Source organism: Heliangelus exortis, chromosome 8, assembly GCF_036169615.1.
Source record: "Heliangelus exortis chromosome 8, bHelExo1.hap1, whole genome shotgun sequence".
In the NCBI taxonomy this organism is placed as follows: domain Eukaryota; kingdom Metazoa; phylum Chordata; class Aves; order Apodiformes; family Trochilidae; genus Heliangelus; species Heliangelus exortis.
In genome coordinates this window covers 5,983,192-6,004,125 of record NC_092429.1, presented here as the reverse complement: position 1 = coordinate 6,004,125, position 20,934 = coordinate 5,983,192, and the positions used below count along the sequence as shown (strand labels likewise).

At 40.6% G+C, this 20,934-nt stretch overlaps 1 protein-coding gene across 3 annotated transcripts in view; it reads right to left on the bottom strand.

Annotated features, from left to right (window-relative positions):
• CC2D1B (coiled-coil and C2 domain containing 1B) overlaps positions 1-20,934 on the bottom strand; it is a 33,841-nt gene that overhangs the window by 601 nt on the left and 12,306 nt on the right. For 2 of the 3 annotated variants that reach the window (XM_071750141.1, XM_071750142.1), the window contains exons 8-25: positions 20,260-20,384; positions 20,021-20,096; positions 18,821-18,931; positions 18,363-18,493; positions 18,006-18,078; positions 15,978-16,090; positions 14,981-15,173; positions 12,674-12,846; positions 11,941-12,066; positions 11,519-11,577; positions 11,120-11,236; positions 10,565-10,638; positions 9,841-9,899; positions 8,237-8,288; positions 6,817-6,916; positions 3,258-3,348; positions 2,487-2,617; positions 164-1,353 (exon numbers count right to left, since the gene is read on the bottom strand). In XM_071750141.1, the coding sequence (XP_071606242.1) occupies positions 2,498-2,617; positions 3,258-3,348; positions 6,817-6,916; positions 8,237-8,288; positions 9,841-9,899; positions 10,565-10,638; positions 11,120-11,236; positions 11,519-11,577; positions 11,941-12,066; positions 12,674-12,846; positions 14,981-15,173; positions 15,978-16,090; positions 18,006-18,078; positions 18,363-18,493; positions 18,821-18,931; positions 20,021-20,096; positions 20,260-20,384 (1,793 nt within the window). In that variant the 3' untranslated portion in view covers positions 164-1,353; positions 2,487-2,497. Of the gene's footprint in view, positions 1-163; positions 1,354-2,486; positions 2,618-3,257; positions 3,349-6,816; positions 6,917-8,236; positions 8,289-9,840; positions 9,900-10,564; positions 10,639-11,119; positions 11,237-11,518; positions 11,578-11,940; positions 12,067-12,673; positions 12,847-14,980; positions 15,174-15,977; positions 16,091-18,005; positions 18,079-18,362; positions 18,494-18,820; positions 18,932-20,020; positions 20,097-20,259; positions 20,385-20,934 lie in introns of those variants that run through there. The other variant, XR_011727040.1, reaches the window with a different exon arrangement.

The following is a 20,934-nucleotide window of genomic DNA, read 5'->3' as shown; positions in this document are numbered from 1 at the left end:
TGGATTCTGTTTGTGCAAAACACTATCAACTGGTGACTGACATGTTTGCTTCAACCATAGCCTTTTAAATGACCTTAATTACCATGTTGTTAAGAAATGAGTACTTGTTTTAGAAAAAAAAAAAATTGTACTTTTAAAATTCAGTTAGTTAACACTGCAAAAAAACGGCATATTATATTTTTATTTTCAACATGTAGTTTTGTATATTAAATTTATTGAAATTAAAAACTAAACACTGTATTGTCTTCGTGTGCTCAGGAAGACAGAGGCAGTGCTGCCTTACTTGTCTGGACTCTTTTCTGTCTACAAACTTGCCCTCCCTAAGAACAGCTGGTGCAGGAGTGCTCTGACTCCCCAGCACAGGCACCTCCTCTCCCTGGAGATCACTCATTCCTCTTAGCTGACAGAGATTTAAAAACACAACATATTTGGTACCATTTTTCTGTATGCTGCCGATCAAAAGCATTCCCAAAAATAGTCATAATCTGGTTTTCTACATGACAAAAGAGTGGCTATTTTTCCCTGTCACCTGGAAGAACTGTAAAAGCCTATTTCTGTAAAAATACAAGGAACATTTGGGAAAGCAGCAGAGCTTAGCATACTTTTTTTTCCTCCTTTTTTGAATTAAAAAAGAAAAAGAAAAGAAAAAAAAAAAAGAAAAAAGGATGAAGGCACAGTACCAGGCTGCACTGAACAAGCCGTGCAGCAAGCATGGCAGACAACTGGTAGCCAGCACAAAAATAAAGATCTGTAAACACCTGATGCTAAGAAGTCTCTTGCTTCTGAATCCCTTCCTCTGAAAGGCAACATCCCATTGAACACCCAGAGGAGGGACAGGCTGCTGCTAGATTGCTGCCAGAGTTCTCTCTCCTCTAATTTAGGAAAGAAAAAAAAAAACCAACCAACCCCAAACAGGCCTTGATGAGAGATCAGAAAAAGCAATAGCAGGCTGCTCACTGAACCACGTTGGCTGCTTGTACACTGGAGGGTGAATTCAGGTAAAGGTCTTACCTGTGACTTGACTGAAAAGTTTTTGCACTGCCTCAGGACATTGTTAAGGGGCTGAACTTTTCACACACCACTCTGCATAGTTATCCCAACATTCCTCCTGGTGCTACCTTAGTAGTCCCACGTTAAGGCAATTCTGTCTATTTTGTGTAGACAACTCACAGTCCCCTGCAGCAGCAAATTTCCAGAGCCTTATGTTTGCCTTAAAATTATTAATAAGCACTATGGCTGCTATCAAAATAGACATTAGGGTCAGTAGTGCATTCTTTAACGTCTTTGGTGCTTGCAGCTAGCAGCATCTTTCTACATATGTTCATCCCACATCTTTTTAGCATTCCCATGGATCTGGGGAAACAAACAAACAAAAGAATAACCAAATTACTTGATGCAGTACTTAACAGGTTCACAATTCAAGGTCATGTTACCTGTAAAATGTTGATGTGGATGGTCAACTAAGAAAAAACAAAATTAAAAAATCAATGGAGCAAAATCATTAAGCTCCAGCAATAAGAAAATGTTTGGTGTCATGGCACAACCACAAGTTGCTACTTCAGATATGGCCCTCACAGCCTGACTCTGAGGTTATGAAGCAGGTCTGTTCCATGCTTCTGCAGCAAGGCCACCACAGCACAACTGATACCTGCTGAGGAGGATTCACATGGCCAGGCCCCTGCCAACAACTCCCCAAGTGAGAACCTACATCTCAAGATACCAGTGATTGTGTCCAACTCATCAGAATTTTATGTAGAAAATTATTTTTAAAAAAGACACCAGAACATTTGGTATTTATTTGTGATACCTACAAAGCAGAGCATGAGAAAAGGACAAGCTCCAAACCCAAGCTTTTTCTGCAGAGCCTGGCAAGAAGACGAAGAAGCCTGCTGCTTGTATCCTTCTAAAACACAGCACACAGCTCCTCCTCTGTACTTGGTGTGAGCACAGTGGGCACCAGGCACAGCTCTTCAGGCTGCCTGTATAAAACTGTGCAGTTTCCTCCTGTAGAAGTCTCAAGTATCAAGAAGCAGCAGCTGTCTCCACCAGCCTCCATTTCAGATCAAGCCAAGCAGACTTCCACAGGACAAAAAAATGCCCTTCTCTAGCTTCTGCCAGGGGAGGAAGGGTCCTTGCTAACTGAAAACTTCTTTTGCTTACAAGGAGGATAGACAGAAAACACCCTCCCTCCTAGGAAATACCTGTCAGTCTTTCCTAATTATTATTCTTAGTAAGGGTGATGCTAGAAGTTCTCTCTGTATTTCAAGTGATTGTGAAACAGCATCTTTGAAACACAAGCTAAACAGAGATTCTGTAACCTCATTTCTGAAATCATGTCAACTCACCACTACAAATATGAAGATGAATGGTATCAAAGCCAGAGCTATGTAATTAGGTCAATGTCAGCCAAAGACATTATTCAAGCAGAGTTTATCTGCAGCCTTGTCAAGTTCTGGGCAGACCATCTTTAGGTGCAGTGTTCATACCTCAGACAGAGCTAATGCTCAAGGACCAGCCAGTTTTCTGTTACTGTTTGAAGATCTTGACCACTGAGGGGCTCCCTGAGTCTCACTTTTACCTCCAGTTTTCCTCCAGTGGGCTTTCTGCCATCAAAAATCTGAAAGAACCATGAAAAGAAGAGCAGTTAGGGCACATACAAATGAAAATGTCAATCTACAGTCAAACTAAAAGATTACAGAGATCACCTGCAGGTGACTGCAGTGCTGGGAGGAGCCCTGGATTCTGTGATTCATAATTCAGCAGAGCAGGTGCCCCACACAGCCTGTGCAAGGCAGCAGCACCAGAGGCTGTGCCACCTCTGCTGGCAGATAAATGGACTCAGGGGGCAGCCCAGAGGATGCCAAGGGCAGTGGAGCTCTGGGCAGGTCTGTGATGCAGCCCAAGGGAGTATTTTTTTATTTTTTTTTAAGGTTCCACTTGGTGATCTCCTACTGGATCTCACAGCAGCTCTCCAGCCACTCTGGCAGTCTTCATTTAACCCTTTGGATCTGTTAGCTACTGACACAAATATTTTTGGCAATCACGTGAATTTCTGACAAAGAAAACTGTCTTGCTACAGAAAATTTGCAGAAAAGAGCTCCCAGGAACTTCCCAGCACCAGAATGATCACAGCTAAAACAACTTTCAAGAGATGAGAAAGAACAGCCCATGGTTTATCAAACTCATCCACTACAAACTTGTCACTTGTACACAGATACATTTATACAGTACAAATATTCATTTCCCCTTTGTCATACCTCAATGATCTCTCTAACTTCACACTCTGATTCCAGCTTGTCCAGTTTTAAATGTGCTGTCCCCACATGCTTGTCACTTCTGAAAAAGGACCTGTGTTTCAAAGAAATCTTCCTTAATTGAATGGATAAGGTTTTCAGAACATTACAGAGAAAGCCAGCTAAGAGATCATCACTGTTTGCACCCAAGAGGATCAGTCAAGACCTGCTCCTGGAATCCTACCAACCAGGCTGCAAGGGGCAAACTCTTGGCAAACCAGACTACAAGGACAAGATATGGAAGCACTAATTTTTTAATTATTCTCTTGCAACCAAATTGAAGATGACAACAGTAGAAGAAAAATAATCAACTAACACTTGGAATGGCAGCAGCTGTCATTCCTGCACAGGGTGACCAAGGAGAATGGCCTAACCTGGCAGTGATCTTCTGCAGTGGGGTGTTTAACAGAACAGGCTGAAAAAACTTTCCAAGGAAGTTGCATCCCTCAGAAAAACAAACATTTCACAGGCTCATGCTGCTTTGGGCAAACTAAGTATTAGGAAAAAGCCATGTGAATCATTCTGGTTTATTTTGATAAATCAATGCACTCAACTTCAGCAAGTGAGAACATTTCATTTTGGCTACTGTTTTGATTCACCTTCATACTGGTAGTTTTAGTGGTCAAGAACTGTAATTTGAGAATTTCTAATCTGCTGAAATTAAGTAGTGCATTTCTGTCCTGCAGGGAAAACAACAACTTTTCCAACCAGCCATGCCTGCCATGTTTTAAACAGGAAATCTGACAAGAATTCAGAGAGTACCTTTTTTTATGACATTTAGAAAAAAACAATCAAGCAAACCAACAAACAAAAATCAACCCCAAAACATCCACCCTTCTTCCTGGTATCAGTAAGAGATATTAAGGTATTATCAAGCAAGACTCAACACATGCAAGGAGAACTCTGCAGATTATTACATGGAACCTCATGATCACACCCTCTGTGGCAACAGTAACCAGCACACAGACCCCATCACTGCCTACACCTTCCCAGGGAGTATCTATGGTTGTCTAAAACCTGTGACTGGAATAGGATTACAGTTGTTTCCCCACATCCACTGCCTCAGTGACTGCTTCATCCATCCATTCTACAAACAGCTCATACCAGCTGCAGCATAAGGAACCTGTCACCCAGAATTTAACCTCACTTTCTGGCTCATGTGTTCAGAAGTAGCATCAGGAATGCTGTGGGGTTCATATACCACCCCAGTCTCCATAGATCAGGAGGACAATGCTCTGGTACCCTTAGCCCCAGCTCCAGTGAGCTCACACCAGGGAACTGGGACACTTCTAGAAGGGACAGAGAATGTGCAAGATCACTGAGTGCACTGGAATGTGAAGCAAGTCACTGTTGGAAGTACATCTCTCCCAAAAACCTGTTGCTGAAGGACATGAAGACTCCAGCTCCACTGTTCACATTGCTTTTTATTTGTTTAAATTGCTGCAGCAAAGGAAATGTCAAGTACCTGAAGGGCTGATAGTGCTTCCTCCAGACACGATGGCTATGAATTTAGTTGTCAGCCTCCCAAAGATGAGACTGCAGCCTCCATCTATGAGACTACTGTAGGCTCACAAAATCATTTAGAAAAGTTCAGACTTTATCAGTTTACATGCTAGAATAACTCCTTTACTTCACAAGCACCTTAAAATGAAGGATTACATAACTGTACTGCAGCTTGTCGGACACTTTGTTCATAAACTTAAAAAGAGAACCAGCAATTTTTCTAACTGTATTTTTTTAAAGCATTTTTCTCCATTTTATATTTCAAGCGACAACAAAGATTGGTTCATCCCTGATCAGTTTTAGAGGGGTTTCAGTGAAGAATATGAACTTGCTCTAGGCCATGACTGCAGAAACAGCTCTGGGGAAATCTCCTTTTATCTTCAGAAGCTTTTAGAGAGGTTGAAGAAGAGACTTTTCCTTTGGAAAAATACATTGCTGGGTTTTTACTTGAAAGTGTTTTTTGAACTGAAATTTAATATATACATGACCTGAAAGAAGTCTCCTTTGCTCACTGAGAAAATAATTCTTGGTATATGGTGAAAGAGCTATCAAATACCCCAAAACTGATAATCTACAAGCATTTCCAAAGTGTTACTCATTTATCATCCTGAAGAAAGACAGGGAGCAGGTAGGCTGGATCATTTCATTCTCTCCTTTCTCCTGAGAAGATGGCCAGGGGGAGGTGATCAATGGGCATTTTTTCCTTTTCTCCTTCCTTTTTGCTATTTGCCCACAGTAACTGCCACCTCTCCACCCCAACCCTGAAACAAGCTTTCTATTGAACTTGTTAGATTCTTGTTCTAGGAAGAAAACAAAAATTATCTCAGCATCAGGAAAGACACAACCCAGTCAAAGGATAATCTGGAGTTGAAATACAGCTCATGAATCACTGGAAGGTGTTTCCAATGAGGGAACTTAAGCCTGAGCCCAGACTTCAAACACAAGCACAGTTCTAGCTGGCAAGAACAGAGGATACTCCCCATATGAGCAGTGGAATGCAAAAGATAAGGAAAAATGTTTTAAGAAATGTAAACATCTAAGAGTGCTAAGCCAAAGAGGTAGGATCTCTAATGCTGAAATTTTGAACAACAGAGCAGGCAGGACTGACAGAGAAAGTTAAGACAATCTGCTTTTGCTTCAGTGGAGATACATGTGGAATATCTGGAGTAAAACCAAAGGGATTTAGCTTGCAAATTAAAACCTGCATCTCAAAGAACCTCTGGATCATTTCTGCAGGTCCCAGCAAGAGAAAAAAGAACAGCACAAAGAGCCACCAAGGCAAAACCAGGTTATCTAACATCTCATCCAAGTCATGGACCACAACCAAGAAGGGGCTAGTGAATAAAGGCCACTCTGATTTTTTAATAAACCAGTAATGAATATAGACATAGAATGATTTCCCTGAATGTTACCCATTATTAACATCCATCTCATCACTTTGATCTCTGAGGTGAGGGGAGTCTGTCTCTCTTAAGAAAGTCAAACAGTTTGCTAGCATTTCACTAAATATTTTTATCATTCTTCAGAATGAAGCACAATACCACAGCACTACTTCTGCCATCATCTGCCATGTGCTTCACTGCTGTTCATGTTTTGCTGCCACTTGTACTTCATTATTCTGCAGTTATTCCAGAAAACATTTAGATCTTTTAGTCCTGATGACTAAAACCACCAGACTGGGTAAGAATCAAAACAATCTGAAGCTGAATCATTACCTTCTCAGTCTCATCAGTTCCTCTTCATGGACTCATCCTCAACTCATCAGCCAGCTACGAACCAACCTCCCTGAACTCCCAACCTGAGCCATTCTGTGAATTTCTGCTTTCTTTTCACCCCCATCAGGGGTGAAAAATACCCACCAGGGGTAAAATACAGAGCTCAGACGTGTTCTGAAGGACGTTCTCAGACATGGGACAACTCCTTATTGCCAGCTTAAAGATTGTCCTTCATCAATTTCAGCTACAACACTGCTTTCCAGTGCTACCAGAGAAGCAATGAGGGGGGACAACTCCAGACTTACCCTTTGTGATACACTTCAAATTTAATCCCTTTGGACCGAATGGCTCGTCGGAAACCTCTGTGATTCCGGTTGATGTTCAACTTAAACAACTGGTTATATTCTACAGCCAGGGCACAGAAAAATGGAAAAAAGCTGTGAAAAGTCACACCAAGTACAGTGCTCTGCAACACACACACACACACTCAGACCTCTGTTTCTCTTGGTTTGGCCAATTCGTGAAAGATACTTCACGTCCTCCTTCTCAGGAGGTTATTTCAGGCATTGCTGCCCCCGTGCAGTTCATCCCCACTTTACAGGGACAGAAACCCAACTGCAGGAGAGCAAAGTCATCTTGAGAAGGTGACAGCAAGTTTTGGAGAGCCAAAACTGGGGAAACTTATGCCTTCCAGCAATTAAACAGGGTCTATAGCTAAGAAAAAGGTACAAAATAATAAGGAAAAAGCATTGGAAGGCTGGAATGACTGGAAAAGGGTGTTTTTATAATGTAAGTAATATTGATTTAACACCAGTTTCATTGATGAGAATGACAAGAATTATGCCACAGGAGACCTTTTTATCAGAAAGTCTCATGACATTGTGCAGCTCATGTTCAAAGACTTCTCTGCAGTGCTACCCAGGAGCACTCCTCTCTGCTGGTCAGCCTGGGAACCCAACATTACAGCCAAGTGGCTACTCAGCAAGTGCAGACCAAGTAGCTGGGAAAACACAGCTCTGAGTTTGAGGACTTGTAATCTATAAGCTCAGAAGTCTCTCTTTTGAAATAAACTCACACCTGGTAATTTGGATGCTGAGTTCAAAGTTGTTTTGATACTAAGTGGCTTACTGCAAGAATTGAAAAAAAATAATAGAGCAATAAACTGAACTCAAGAGATGATTATTTCTAAAATGCATGATGAGCCTAATGAGTATTTAATGGCTAAGTACAAAGGGGTACTTTTCAAAAGGAACAAAGGAATTATTTTAGTTGGTTCCAAGACACATTGTCTTAATAAATCAATTTCTGCAATGATACTTTGTTGGGTTTAGAAATGCTGATTAGCAAAACTCAGGACAGAACTGGCAATCTCCCAGGAGACAAAATCTGACTGAAAAAGACATGATCTATGGAGAAACTAAAATTAATAATTAACTGATTTAATAAAGAAAATTTATTTATCTGGCCCATCTCACAGCAGGGCTGACAGCAACAGCTGGAGCATGACTGATGATTTCACTAATCTCTAACACCAATATTGGGATGAAGGTGAAAAAAGAGCCAGCACAGTGGGACTTCACCATCCAACAAACCCTTTCATAAGAAAGAAGAAAAAAAGGGTGGTGGGAGGCCCTCCAGCCTCATTCACAGTATGAGACTAGTTTGTACACTCCAGTAATTCCTAAGGTGCAACATTTTTCCCTCTGTCCCAGAAAATGTACTAACCTGGAGAATTGTTATTGTTAATTACAGATGTTTTACTCTTTTGAGGTTGCTCCTATTAAAAGAGACACACATTACATAAAACCATCAGGCACTGTTTCAAAATACATAGTAGTAATCATTTTTATTACCAGCTCTTTTTTTATACCTACATAAGAAACACAACATTCAGGTTATCAGAGTGATAAGAAAAGTCATAGTGCATTCAAAATTAAAATATTTATATTTCATTGTGGTCACATGTATAATACTGGATAAAGAATAAGCCAAAACATTACATTAAATTAAATTAAGAGCCACAGATAAGCTACCTGGGCACACTTGAGCCAATCCAATCATAACAAAGGTACCAACTGTGGCTGTTAAACTACCTGAGATAAACTGCACATTCCATGACACAGTAATTCTGTTCCTTCTGCATTAGTTGGAATAATAAGCTACAAAAGGAATTCATCACAAATTGTTCAGGGAATTGCCCTACTATTATTTTGCCTGACAATCTATCTGCCACCAAAATGAATTAACTTTTAACCTAAAGCAGAGTACAAACTAAATCTCTGGGGACAGAACAAGGACAACGTGGCCTAATTATTGCAGCTACTGCACAAAACTGATTTCAGCTATGAAGGAGAAAGGTGTTGAATTTAACTGCTGGCTAAAAAAAAGCCAGTAGATATCTGGCTTTTTTTAAACCACAGAGAAATAGATTAAACCCAACTATGTTGATTCTTACTTATTCCCCAGAAAATTATTCTTTCAGACCAATTCTGTTTTCAGCCACCCTAATGTGGGGGGGACTCCACCTGTAAGACCCCACTTAACTCAGACCTAAACACAAACATGATCTGACCACCACCAATTTTTCATGGATAACTGAATTTATTTTAGTGAAATTGCTGCAAGATTTATTAGGAGGTAAAAATATAGACTCTTCACTCTCACAGGAGTAAGTATTAGCCCTGTAAGAGCAAACTTTTTTTTTTGCCCTACTGGGAAAGCAGCAGGAGCACTTGTACTGACAGGAAGACTACCCAGCCCTCCTAGCTCAATGGTTTCAGTGTTTGTCAGACCAGAAACTGCTTTTAAAGGTGAGGGGTACAGGATTGACACTGAAGACTGTCAAGGAAAGGAGCAATATATACAAGTATACCTATTATATAAATATATATAAAGCACATAAATATATGTATTAATTAGTAAGGTCAAGAAACTTGTATGGTCTGAGTGCTTTCTCCAGATATGCATGTATCTATTTGCTAATTAAATCACCAGGGGTCACGTGCATTTACTTGAGGTCAAAGATTAACCTCTTCAATCCATTTCTGTAACTACAAGAGGTGTCCAACAGTAGAATCACAGAATCTTTCAGGTTGGAAATCACTGGATCATCGAGCCCAACCATCATCCCTACTCTACAAAGTTCTCCCCTACACCATATCCCCCAACACCACATCTAAGCAACCCTTAAACACATCAATTAAGGCAGTAGTCCTAGAAGTGTTTTCCCTTTCTAAAGGAAAACCTACACAAGCCCTCACAAGCTAATACAGTGGCAAGGGTCCCAGGCTGAGGGACAGAAGAGCCAGGACACACGGACACACACTCACCGCACTCGGGTAGTGAAATTCAAACTTCACAAATGGATCCAAATCTCTTGGTGAAACACCTGAGTGAGACAAAACCCAACCAATACAGATATTGTCACCCCATCTGTAATGTTGAGCAGGATTTTCAAGAGCACCCAGCCGCTCGTTTCAGTGGGACTCATCACATGTCTCTTTGACAACTTAAAAACCCATCCATCAAACCAAAACCCACAGAAAGCTGGAAAGGAAAACATCTCCTTAATGCCTCTGTCAGTCTTGAGACAGCCTAGCACAGATGGCTTCCAAGCTTCCAGAAAAAAAGACCAAAAGCAGTAATGTTTGGAGGAGCAACTCCTGTTTACCAAGGGGTCACTACACATTAAGGTGGTGCAGGGTTAAGGCATCTCCTTAACCCTTAACTCCTTTATCTCCTAAATCTGTATCTCCTAAATAGAAGATAAACATGAAACTCAAGCTATGATCCAGTTATGAGCAAACCCAGGACGATTTAAAGTTATTCCAGATTCTCTTTCTTCTTTGGTTTTTTTTTTTCTTTGGTTGGTTGGTTGGTTGGTTTTTTTAAACCCTGTTTATAGCTTTTTGGGGAGCTTGAGCCTGAAACCTGATTATTTTGTTTTAATGAGTAAAGGTTACAATGGTCTTGACTCTTCAAGAGGTAGAAGAATCTCATTCCCCATTACTTATCTACTCAGGAGAAAGCCCACAAACCCTTTTAAGTACATACCTGATGGAGCTGGCAGGTTTATTCCCCTGACAATAAGAAGGTGCATTTCTGTGCTGTTGAGCTCAGAAAATATCCTGTGAAAAAATAAAGACAAAAGAGTCTGTTCATCCCAGGAGCTCACCACCACCTGAGCCACTGCCAGACCAGGATGCTACTGGTATTTGTCAGACCTTTGTGACAAGGCACATAGATGAACTTTATAAATTACAAGAGAGCAAGGAGAGAGCACAAACTGAGATAAAAACCACCTCTGGGACATAGTGAAAAATGCCATGGACAAAATCCAAAGGCAACAAGATGGAGGGAGAAATACAGAGGAAGGAAGAGTGACTGAAGCAGCAGAATATAAAAAATGAAGCTGGTGATATGATGACCCAGAACAGAAGCTGAAGAACTACTACTTCGTATTTAAGTTGCTGACAGGGTCATTTCAGGGATACTGAGCCTGACCCTAGGTGCAACCCAAGTTTGCTGAAGCCCACAGTTCCTAAACCAGAGCTACAAACCAGAAAACTTATTCCAGCCTGCCTGAGAAATCCCTTAGTTATTACACACCTTATCATTTTAAAGGTTCTTTCCTCAAAGTGATGGCTTGGAGGATCCTTTCCTTGAGCTCTTGCAAGCTGTAGGATGTCCATGTCCTTTTTACAACCTTGTGCCATTTTCTCAAACCTATAGAAGAAGCAAACAAACAACAAAAAGCTACACACGTGTTGGAACATCAAACACAGCGTTCTGCCACGTGCAGGCCACAGAGTGAGTCTCAGATCAGAGGTCTGAGAGCAGCTTGGGAGAAGCAGACCTCACCTTACTGACCCTTTCACACAAGGAGAATCTTGTGTGAACAAGATGAAACCCAAACAACCTGAACCCCATCATCTTTAGGGGGGTGAGGCAGCCCCAAGCCTGAGATGACCACGTTGTAGGATGAGCAACAGCAGCAGCAGCTCTTACCGAGTTGTCTCTGCAACATTTCCCAGATGTATGAACTGCTTGGAATACTGCAAACACCTCTGTCAACAGAAACAAAACCAAACAAATACAGATGCAGTCAGTGACCCTTAGATTCACAACCAAGAAGAGACTTCTGTGGTTGATGACAACCTAATTTAAGAAAAGCCAAGAGTCTTCCTGAGTCACCCAAAGACATTCAGCCCACAGTCCTTTAAGCCCAAGGCTAAGCACAGTATTTTTTTGAGTTGTTCTGCCCTGTCACTTCTTAATCTCTTAATTTCTAGGTATGAGGTTCATCCAAGGCTAAGTCTTAATCATTCAGGTACTATTTTCAAACTTGAGTGCTCGTATTTAATAGTGATAATTTGATAGTTCCAGGCCTCCAAGTTGGCCAAAGTAAAAAAAAAAAAAAAAACAATTACCTCATGCTGGTCCTTTAGTAGTTTTACGAGCTGTGCATACACTTCATCTGCTTTCTGAGACAATCTGACATCTTCATGATGTATGAATATAAAATCAGCCTCATCATCTGTAGGGGGTGATGGCAGCTGCAACACAAGAACACCACACGTGTCAGAGCCCTTAGAGGAAAAAAATGAAGTAGAAAAAAACCTGTCAGGAAGCACAGCAATGTCACTGAGGGCAGATGGGTTGGTTTTTTATCTCAAGGCAAGTCCAACCCAACCACTACACACACCACAGCTTAAGTCATGAAATCTTGAAAAATGTCTTGCAGGCCAATTCCCTGATTATTAAGCTCAGAAGAAACACTGCAGTGCAATTTGGCTTCCCTCTACCAAATACAAAAAATAAACCAACCCAGGGCATTGCTGTGCCCCATGCACCTGATCCTCATCTCAAAATGGAGTTAGGACACAGTGAAGAGATGCAGTCAAACCCTAAGCCCAAGGAAGACTTTCAAGCTGCATGGTTTGAGTGTGCCACCTGGCACATTTTAAGAGCAGCAGAGGAAAAAAACTGAAACAAACAAAAAAAAAAAGGGGTAATTTCAGAGCTTGATATCCAGATTTGCCACTTGAGCAAACTACCTGAATTTAAGTCAATAAATATTTATTAAATCACATGCTGTTTGAAGTAAGCACTTTGATGTTCAAGAATACAAAGCAAAGCAGATAGATGAACAGTCCTACTAACCTTGGAAATATCAACAAGTTTGCCAGATTTTGCTTGCTCAATCTTTACATCAAAGCTTTTAGCTGTTCTGAGATACATCTTAGCCTGTTCAAGGTTGTTTTCCTTCTTTGCTTTGATGGCTGCCTTCACGTATTGCTTCTTTCTGTTCTCCAGAAATTCCAGCTGTTCCCTAACTGAAAAACAGTTGTATAAAAACTCTCACTCAATTGACACTGCCACGTGTCTGAAACAGGTAAAAGTAAAACAAGTTGGTAAAAGTACAGCTCTATCTACAAATCTATGATGGCATCCTTCATCAAGAAGCCTCACAGCACTTCACAAGTGTCACAATAGTAATTACAGCTCCTTATTTCCAAGCAGGAGACAGATCCAATACAGCTGATTGGTCCAAAGCAGAATCTGAATTCAAACTTCCAGCTTGACGTGTTAACTTCTAAAAGACAGCAAATATCAGCATCCTCTGTGCTTACTTACTCCCCTCTCCCTTCATCTGTCCTAAAAAAAGCCAGATGAATAAATGTGCATGCACAGACGTATCACCTCTGCTTATTTGTATTTCCCTGTCTTTTTGGTTTCTTATTATTTCTTGGGTCTGCTCTTTTCATCCCAAACCAGCAAGGACAACCACAAAAGTCAGAGAAGATTGTTTTACATTGCACCAGCTCAGTGCATCCTGCCCTTTCTCACACCTCACTTAAGGAAATGGTACAGCAGGAGCTGGTAACAGCCATTTCCAAAGACACTTGTACTCACCACTGCACTCTGCTCGTGGTTACACAAGCTAAACAACACTTGAGAGCTGCCTGTCTCAGCAATTAAATATACCAAGGGCTCTCACACTGTTTCACTGCTGTCAGATGACCATCAGCTTATTCCCATCCTTAGAGCAAACCTGCTGGCCTGCTGCTGCTGTGAGCAATTTGCCCAATCAGCCAAACCCAAACTAATTATACAAGGTAGCTGGGCCAAATCCCACTGAGACAAACCCCACAGCATGCTCTGTGAGGCTGAGACACTGAGCACAGGTGTTTTCAGAAGAAAATCTGTAGAGAATGGACTGAGCAAAGCTATTTATCCAACTGATCTCAGCTCCTTGACTTTCCTGGTATAGGCCTTAAGTGCAACTGCTCCACTCCCACACCTCCCCAACACCCAGAAGACAGCTTTTTACAGTTGATTTATCAGCTACTGGCAGCTGAAAGATGCATTTCATAATTCTGGGGGGAAAAGAGGTAACATTTGGATTACAGAATGCACTTTGGTTAGTGAAACAGAGCTTTATAATAGTGAAGGACTGACATTTTGTTGTGAAAATCATGTCAGCATCAATTTGACCAGGTTCTTGTTGCACCAATAGGCCTTATTTTAAAATACTTGAGAGAGATTACTGGTAACACCAGAGACCAGGTATTATAAATCCCTTAACAGCATGAGTCAAGGGTACTTCAGGCAAGAGACTAATGTATCATCTAAAATTCCCCACCAAAAAGCCACCTCCTGAATACTCAAGATTTTTCAAAGCCAAAACAGACAACCAAATACATTTCAGTTGTCTTTTTAAAACAAGTGGTGGCATTTTCTAGAGAGTACAGTTATAAGTTAATCACAGTGGCACTGTGAAATGCCTTTGCACTCTGCAAAGCAACTCAGGTCAGCCAACTTCTGTCCTCAGGGAACTCCCCAGGGCAGAATGGAAGGAGGAGGATGGGATTACTGTCAAGGCATGACAACAGAATCCATGAGAGCCTGAACACTGCTGGTGTGTGCCCAAATCACAGCGTGAGGTGGTGGCTGTCACTTACAATCTGTACAATTGATCTTGCACAGACAACTGTTTAGTGACATCAGTGACTAGAAACTGTGGAACTACTGCCTGTTTGCCAGTTTGAGATCCCTGGATGAAGCACCAGACAGAAACCACTCTTTAATGTAGGAAGCTGCATTAGATCAATGAGCAATTCACACTGACAAGCTGTCCATTTTAATGAGAGTATATGTGGAGTTCAACTGTGTGCAGAGTTAAACATCATGAATCAATACACTTGTTACATCAAAATTAATTAAAAACCCAATCACCCTTATAATTACACACCCTGCCTCTCTGAAATAAAGCTGCATGGCTGGTCTGGATCTGCCCTCCAGCAGACACAATATATTGAGGCTCCTGTCAAGAGGAAATCCATGCCACACATTCTCAGGCTCAGAGCTAAACTAGAATGAAGAGAAGGATTTACCAAGGTATTAAACTAAACCAGTGCAAACGACCTGCACATGGATCACTGGGAATGATGATCCCCTTCACCTTACCAGCTGCAGGGAGATGATCCACTGACTCTGTCTTGCCAAGGGTGGAGGGTGATGCAGCTTGTTTCAGATGCTCAGGAGAGCTCTCCTCCTCAGCCACAGCAGATGGCACTGTAATTGGCTTAACAACTTGAGTGGGCTTTCCAGGCAGCTGAGCAGGCTTCTTGGCAACTGGGGCCTGTGTCAGAGGTTCATTCTAACATAACAAAGAGAATTTCAGATCAAATGCATAAAATCTATTCTAGAGTTGAAGACAGCATCTGAAACATCAACAGCCATGGTTGTCACTGTTATCAGCCTTGTGGTACCACTAATGTGGGGAGCATAATCTTCCACATAGCAAATTTTAAATTCTGAGGGTTTAGAAGCTATGCCACATAAGCCAGGAGGAGGTGACCTACACAGGCACCCACCCTTCACCTGGAGAAGGGGCAAAAAGAATGTCCAACAAGGCAGTCATTTCAATAAAAGCAGATGCATGCAGGAAAACCATCATCCAGGAATTCTCTTCATTAAATGCAAGTCTGGTTTAAAGCACAAACAATCAGCAATGAAATCCAGAGAGATAAAGAAATCAAATCAAAGTCTAAAGGCTGCCTGACAAAAAGCAATAAGTGTTGAACATCCTGGGAAAGCACAAACACAGGAGCTACAGGGATGCAAGATCAAAGTACAGATTTAAGTATCTAGAACAATGTAAAGCAGTGGCCAGGATATGAAGTGTTTGCTTTGAAAAGAAAACCCACATGCAAGACAGGTATAAAAGAGACAAAGTCTAGACTCATAGACCCTGTAGGTACTGACTTCAATAACATCTCTCTCTCCCTCCTACACTATGATGCAAACTGAAATTATTACCAAGATTCTGTACTTTTCAGACTTCTGAAAATAATATTTCTTCCCAGTACCCTTGTTTGACTGGAAATTCAATGGTCTCATCTCTGCAATACTGCAAGAGACAGCATGTTAATTTTTGCAGATCCTACTAAGAAATACCAACCTCCTCCTCCTCATCATTCTCCTCCAAGTTTGCCAGCTTGCTGGCACTTTCCAGAACAGCAGCTATGGTGCTGTCACCATCCATGCCTCCAACACCAGGAAGAGGGGGAAATCCTGAGGAAGAAAGGAATACAGATGAGTTGCATGAGACCTATATCCTGTCTTCCAGATTTCTTCTTCACTGTAAAGCTATTCCTACCCAAGTATCTGTTATCTAATGTATTTCAGAATTCAGCACAATTAGACTGAAGCCAGGGCCACAAAGCTTTGCCAGATAAAGTCTGAGTGGTGGGCTTAAGATCAGATCTCTCACAGATACAAAGGCTTAGGGGGATGATGCTAAATGATGCAATAACAGAGCATGGTTTTACAAGTTCAACAACCAGCTAAGGAACCTCAAAACCTCAAGCTTTTGATAACAGAGATGCCCCCAGAACCAGCCAAGAACTCAGTCTCTCTTCTCTGCACAAAAGGAGAGTGGATTATACAAAAAGTTGCTGGCTCTTTTTTTCTGCCCTCTTGCTGCTGCCTCACCTCAGCTGGTACAGAGTCCAGCAGAAAATCCCTGCTACACCACACAGTAATAAAAAGTACATCTCTGACATCTGGTAATACTGTAACATCAGCCTCTGCAGAAAACCTACTGCAATGCAGAGGCTGCAAAGGCAGAATCCCAGTAATTAAATATGAAATATATGAAGAATAATCCTTTTTATTATTTTATTATCCTTGTAAGGATGAGAGGAAGACTTCATGATGGAAGATACAGTCTCATTTTCATGTTATCAGTTCAGTGTCAGCTTCAAACAAAAGAGACCACAGGCAGGCAGAACAGAGTCCTGTGCTGCTGTGCCTGTGTGACATCTGATCCATTACTCAGCAGCATTTCTGTCGTATTTATCAACATCCAGATACAATGAAACAACACTGCCAATCCACTATAATCTTTACTGCTGGTTTCAGTGACTGCCTGATGGTTGTCTTCACTGTAAATCTAAATGATGGCTGAAAAACATGCAGCTAACATGTAAGGAAACTGAGGAGTTACCTGTGTTTTCAGAGGTAAATATGGAGTACCTCACTCTTACAGAAACTGATATTTACCAGGAAATGAATCATGTTGTAGAACAAGGGATGCTAAACTGCTTTCAGGGACAGCATCAAAGTTTACAGCAGTATGTGACCTGACAAAGCTGGCACTGCCTACCTTACAAGTCCAGTGCTTGCCATAGCCACGTTTGACAGTGATAAAAAAGCCACAAGGCCCATGCCACTTTTCTAACTTAAAAAATCCAGGTACCACTTCAGACTGCTCAGTGTATCTTTTCAGATGAACACACCAGCCACAAGATAAAAAATTATGTTTCCTAGAGGAGAAACTGTATCATGCAAACCAGATGAGGAACAGTCACAGAGAGCCTCTCCCCAGCTTTTACAAACACTCTACATGCGCTCCAGAAGATAAAAGGCATGGAGTGTCCCAAAAAGCAGGTTCAGTTTCTGCACTGTCACTGTCTCAGTGTTATCACAAGCACGATTTGCTTGCCCTCTGTAGTCTACTTTGACTTGCCAGGAGAGCTGAAATACTGATCTGACTTGTGAGGGACTCAAGATGATGATTAATTACAGTTCTGAGGCTCCTGATGGGAATCAACAGAATGGGAAATGTTAGACAGATTTTTCCAGTTTAAAAAAATCTCTTTCTAGTTAATTCTAGTTTATTTTTTCCTCTGGAAGAGCTGACACAGAGGACAGAGAGGTGACACTGTCATCACCTGCCCATGGTTAAGTTGTTAGGGCCAGTTCCAAGTTCTGATGCTGTCACTCAGTAGTACTCAGGAATATTCACCAGTGTGAAAGTTTGGGAGCATATTAATAAGCAGTTTCACAACACCATCCAACAGCAAGACCACTGAGAAAAAAGAGCTGTTGTTCCACAAGATTAGGGGGCAATATCTATACACCTCCTTCGGAGCCCAGTAGATACACAGAAGTTGGCATTAAGACATCATTTTTTGTTCACACTTACCAGGAGGAACAGGCAGCTCAGAAAAATTCACTTTTCTCCCTGCTTTATGGGCTCTTATGGCATCCTGGTATTGCTGCAATCAAGGGCACTCAGTAAGACATAAATGCAGTTGATTCTAAAATAGCAATCATCTGTATTTAGCCAGCACAAATGTTGCAGAATACACAGTATCATTATATAATACATGCATTGTCTCTATGTCTCCTTCCTCCAAAAGACTTACAGCTTCCCTACTGGAGCTCTTTTTAAGTAGAAGAATACTACACACATTATCTCAGACATGAAAGAGTTTTCAGCAAAAGAACTAATTCAAGTGGCTCTGTGGGAGGCAAGCAGCTTGCTGCACTTTCATTTTACCTTGGCTATCCTCTCGTGCATCCTGCCCTTCCGACCATCCCCATTTGCTTTTGCCTGGGCTGCTGCTGATTTGTACTTCTCCAGCCTCTGCTGCAATGCTTCCAGCACTGTTTTTGGCTGTTGCAGGGAAGCTTGAAATAAGACAGACAATGAAATGCCAACATGATTCAAATTTCAAAACATGGACTTGCCTTTTCCCACCCGTTCCCTTACCTACTGCAGAGGCAAAAACATCATTATGAGGTCTTATGAATGCAAGTCTTCTAAAGAAAGTTAATTAACTTCTACTTCCATAATTGATCCAGAACAAAAGCAGAAGGGATCAGAAGCACACAGTATTCAGGAACAATAGCTAGGTTTACTCAGTCCTGCTGGACCTCAGTGGGATAGCACAGACCATGAAGTGCCTTCCAGCCCTGCAACTTCTATGTTTTGCCAGAAAAATCCTAAAGTCCTACCTGAAGCTTCTTGGGTCTGATGTTCAGGTGCTGGAAGATTCTGGGAACTTCCCACTGCAGCTGGTACCTTTTGCTTGGATGCCTCTTGGACATTTCCTTGGTTTTCAAGATCTGCAAAGCAAAGAAAGCAGGGTGTTTCACAGTGTGTTCCATAAGCAGCAAGTCAACCCATCTAACTCAGAAAACCATCAATTTGATCACATATCTGCCTGGCTGGTTAAGTCTGAAGTTCCCATTATTCAGAGAAAATGCTTTATAATAGACAGATCTCAAATGCTGGGTCAACTTAGGTTAGTGCTGCTTGTGAGAAAAGAGGAAAAAAAAAAAAAGTAAAAAGTAAAACCCATTCAAGTATTCTAAGAAATCTCTTCCCAAAATATACCTTGGTATCTTGGCAGATGGAAAGAGGGAACAAGATTGCTAATTGACTAAAATATCCTAGTAACAAAAGATGTGCTGAAAAAGGGAAGATATTAACACCCGGGTTTCTGTCCTTGTATAACAGTGGTTATTTCCAAAAACTACAAAAATATCCGCTACAAAAGTCTTGCACTTTTAAAGATTGTATCACAGGTGAAGTTTCTCTCTAATGGCATTTGGTGATCAGCTTATAACTTAGAGAGTCATAAATCTCATGCTTTATGAAAATAAGAAACTAAACGGCAGATCAGTTTAAAATAAATAAACTGTGAAAGTTGTTTAAAACACTGAGCTGCACAAACAAAATTAATTGGTGGTGGTGATAATTGATATATTTTTAAAAACCCTTTTTAAAGTATATTTAATGTTGGTAGCTTGCTTTAAGATTTAGACCTTATTCAATCTGTTTACTAATCTCTTTATCTGAACATTATGAAGTACAGCTGATACACAATGCCATCAAATATTACAGTAAACTTCAAGATCGTGCCACGTCCTTCATTCCCTTCCACTTCACATACTGCCTGCTATTATCTAAAGTTATAAAAACAGGAATATTAGACATTAATATCTACTTGAACTTCTCATCCACAGAGAGTAATTTCAGTATAAATAATGATACCACACTTGTCTTCATTGGTCTTGATTACAACTTGAAACTGCAGTTAGCCTCAGAGTAAGTGATCTTCAACTCTTCTTACAGTTTTGCAGTCAAATTCAGGATCATTCCATTACAGCACGGAGAGACTTATAAAAGGGTTTTTATAAGGCCAGGCTTACCCCAAGGAGATGGAGGCATATTCTGGAGGTCTATTGGCAGCCCATTATCCAAAGCTTCCAAGACAATGCTAAACTTCTAATGCAGAAAACACAAACCAGGAAATTTATGCTAGTATGTCCAGGACCTGGTAGGTGTCACAGTGAAAATCTGATACTCAACACATAGGTACATTTAGTATTATTTATAATATATTTAGTATATTTAGAGGGTTAGGGTTTATTTAGCATTCAGAATTTACCTTGCCTGCCCTCATGTATTCCTTTGCTTTCTCCAGGTCTCCTTGCTGCTTGGCTTTTAGAGCTGCTGATTTATACTCCTTCTGTCTCCTAAGTAATATTGCTCGTGTGCTGCTGTTCTGGAGATCTGTGAGAATGAAACTATGTTGAGACTTACAGAAAGCATGAGAAGTATGCAGCCCCTGCTGTGTCCATCTATTCCAACCTGCTGTAGTTCTCTATGTTTTGAGTCACACAGTCATGTTACTAAAGTCCTTCTTCCTCCAGTCTCCAGAAGCTGTACTGGATGTAACAATCTCACTGTTCCCAATTAAAAAAAAAAAAAAAAAAGGAAAAAAAAAAAAAAAAGGAAAGAAAAAAAAAAAAAGAAAAAAAAAAAAAAAAAAGAGGTAAAAAAAAATTTAATAAAAAGGTAAAAAAAGGTAAAAAAGGTAAACAAAGGAAAAAAGGAAAAAAAAGTAAGAAAAGTAAGAAAAGTAAGAAAAGTAAGAAAAGTAAGAAAAGTAAGAAAAGTAAGAAAAGTAAGAAAAGTAAGAAAAGTAAGAAAAGTAAGAAAAGTAAGAAAAGTAAGAAAAGTAAGAAAAGTAAGAAAAGTAAGAAAAGTAAGAAAAGTAAGAAAAGTAAGAAAAGTAAGAAAGTAAGAAAGTAAAAAAGTAAAAAAGTAAAAAAGTAAAAAA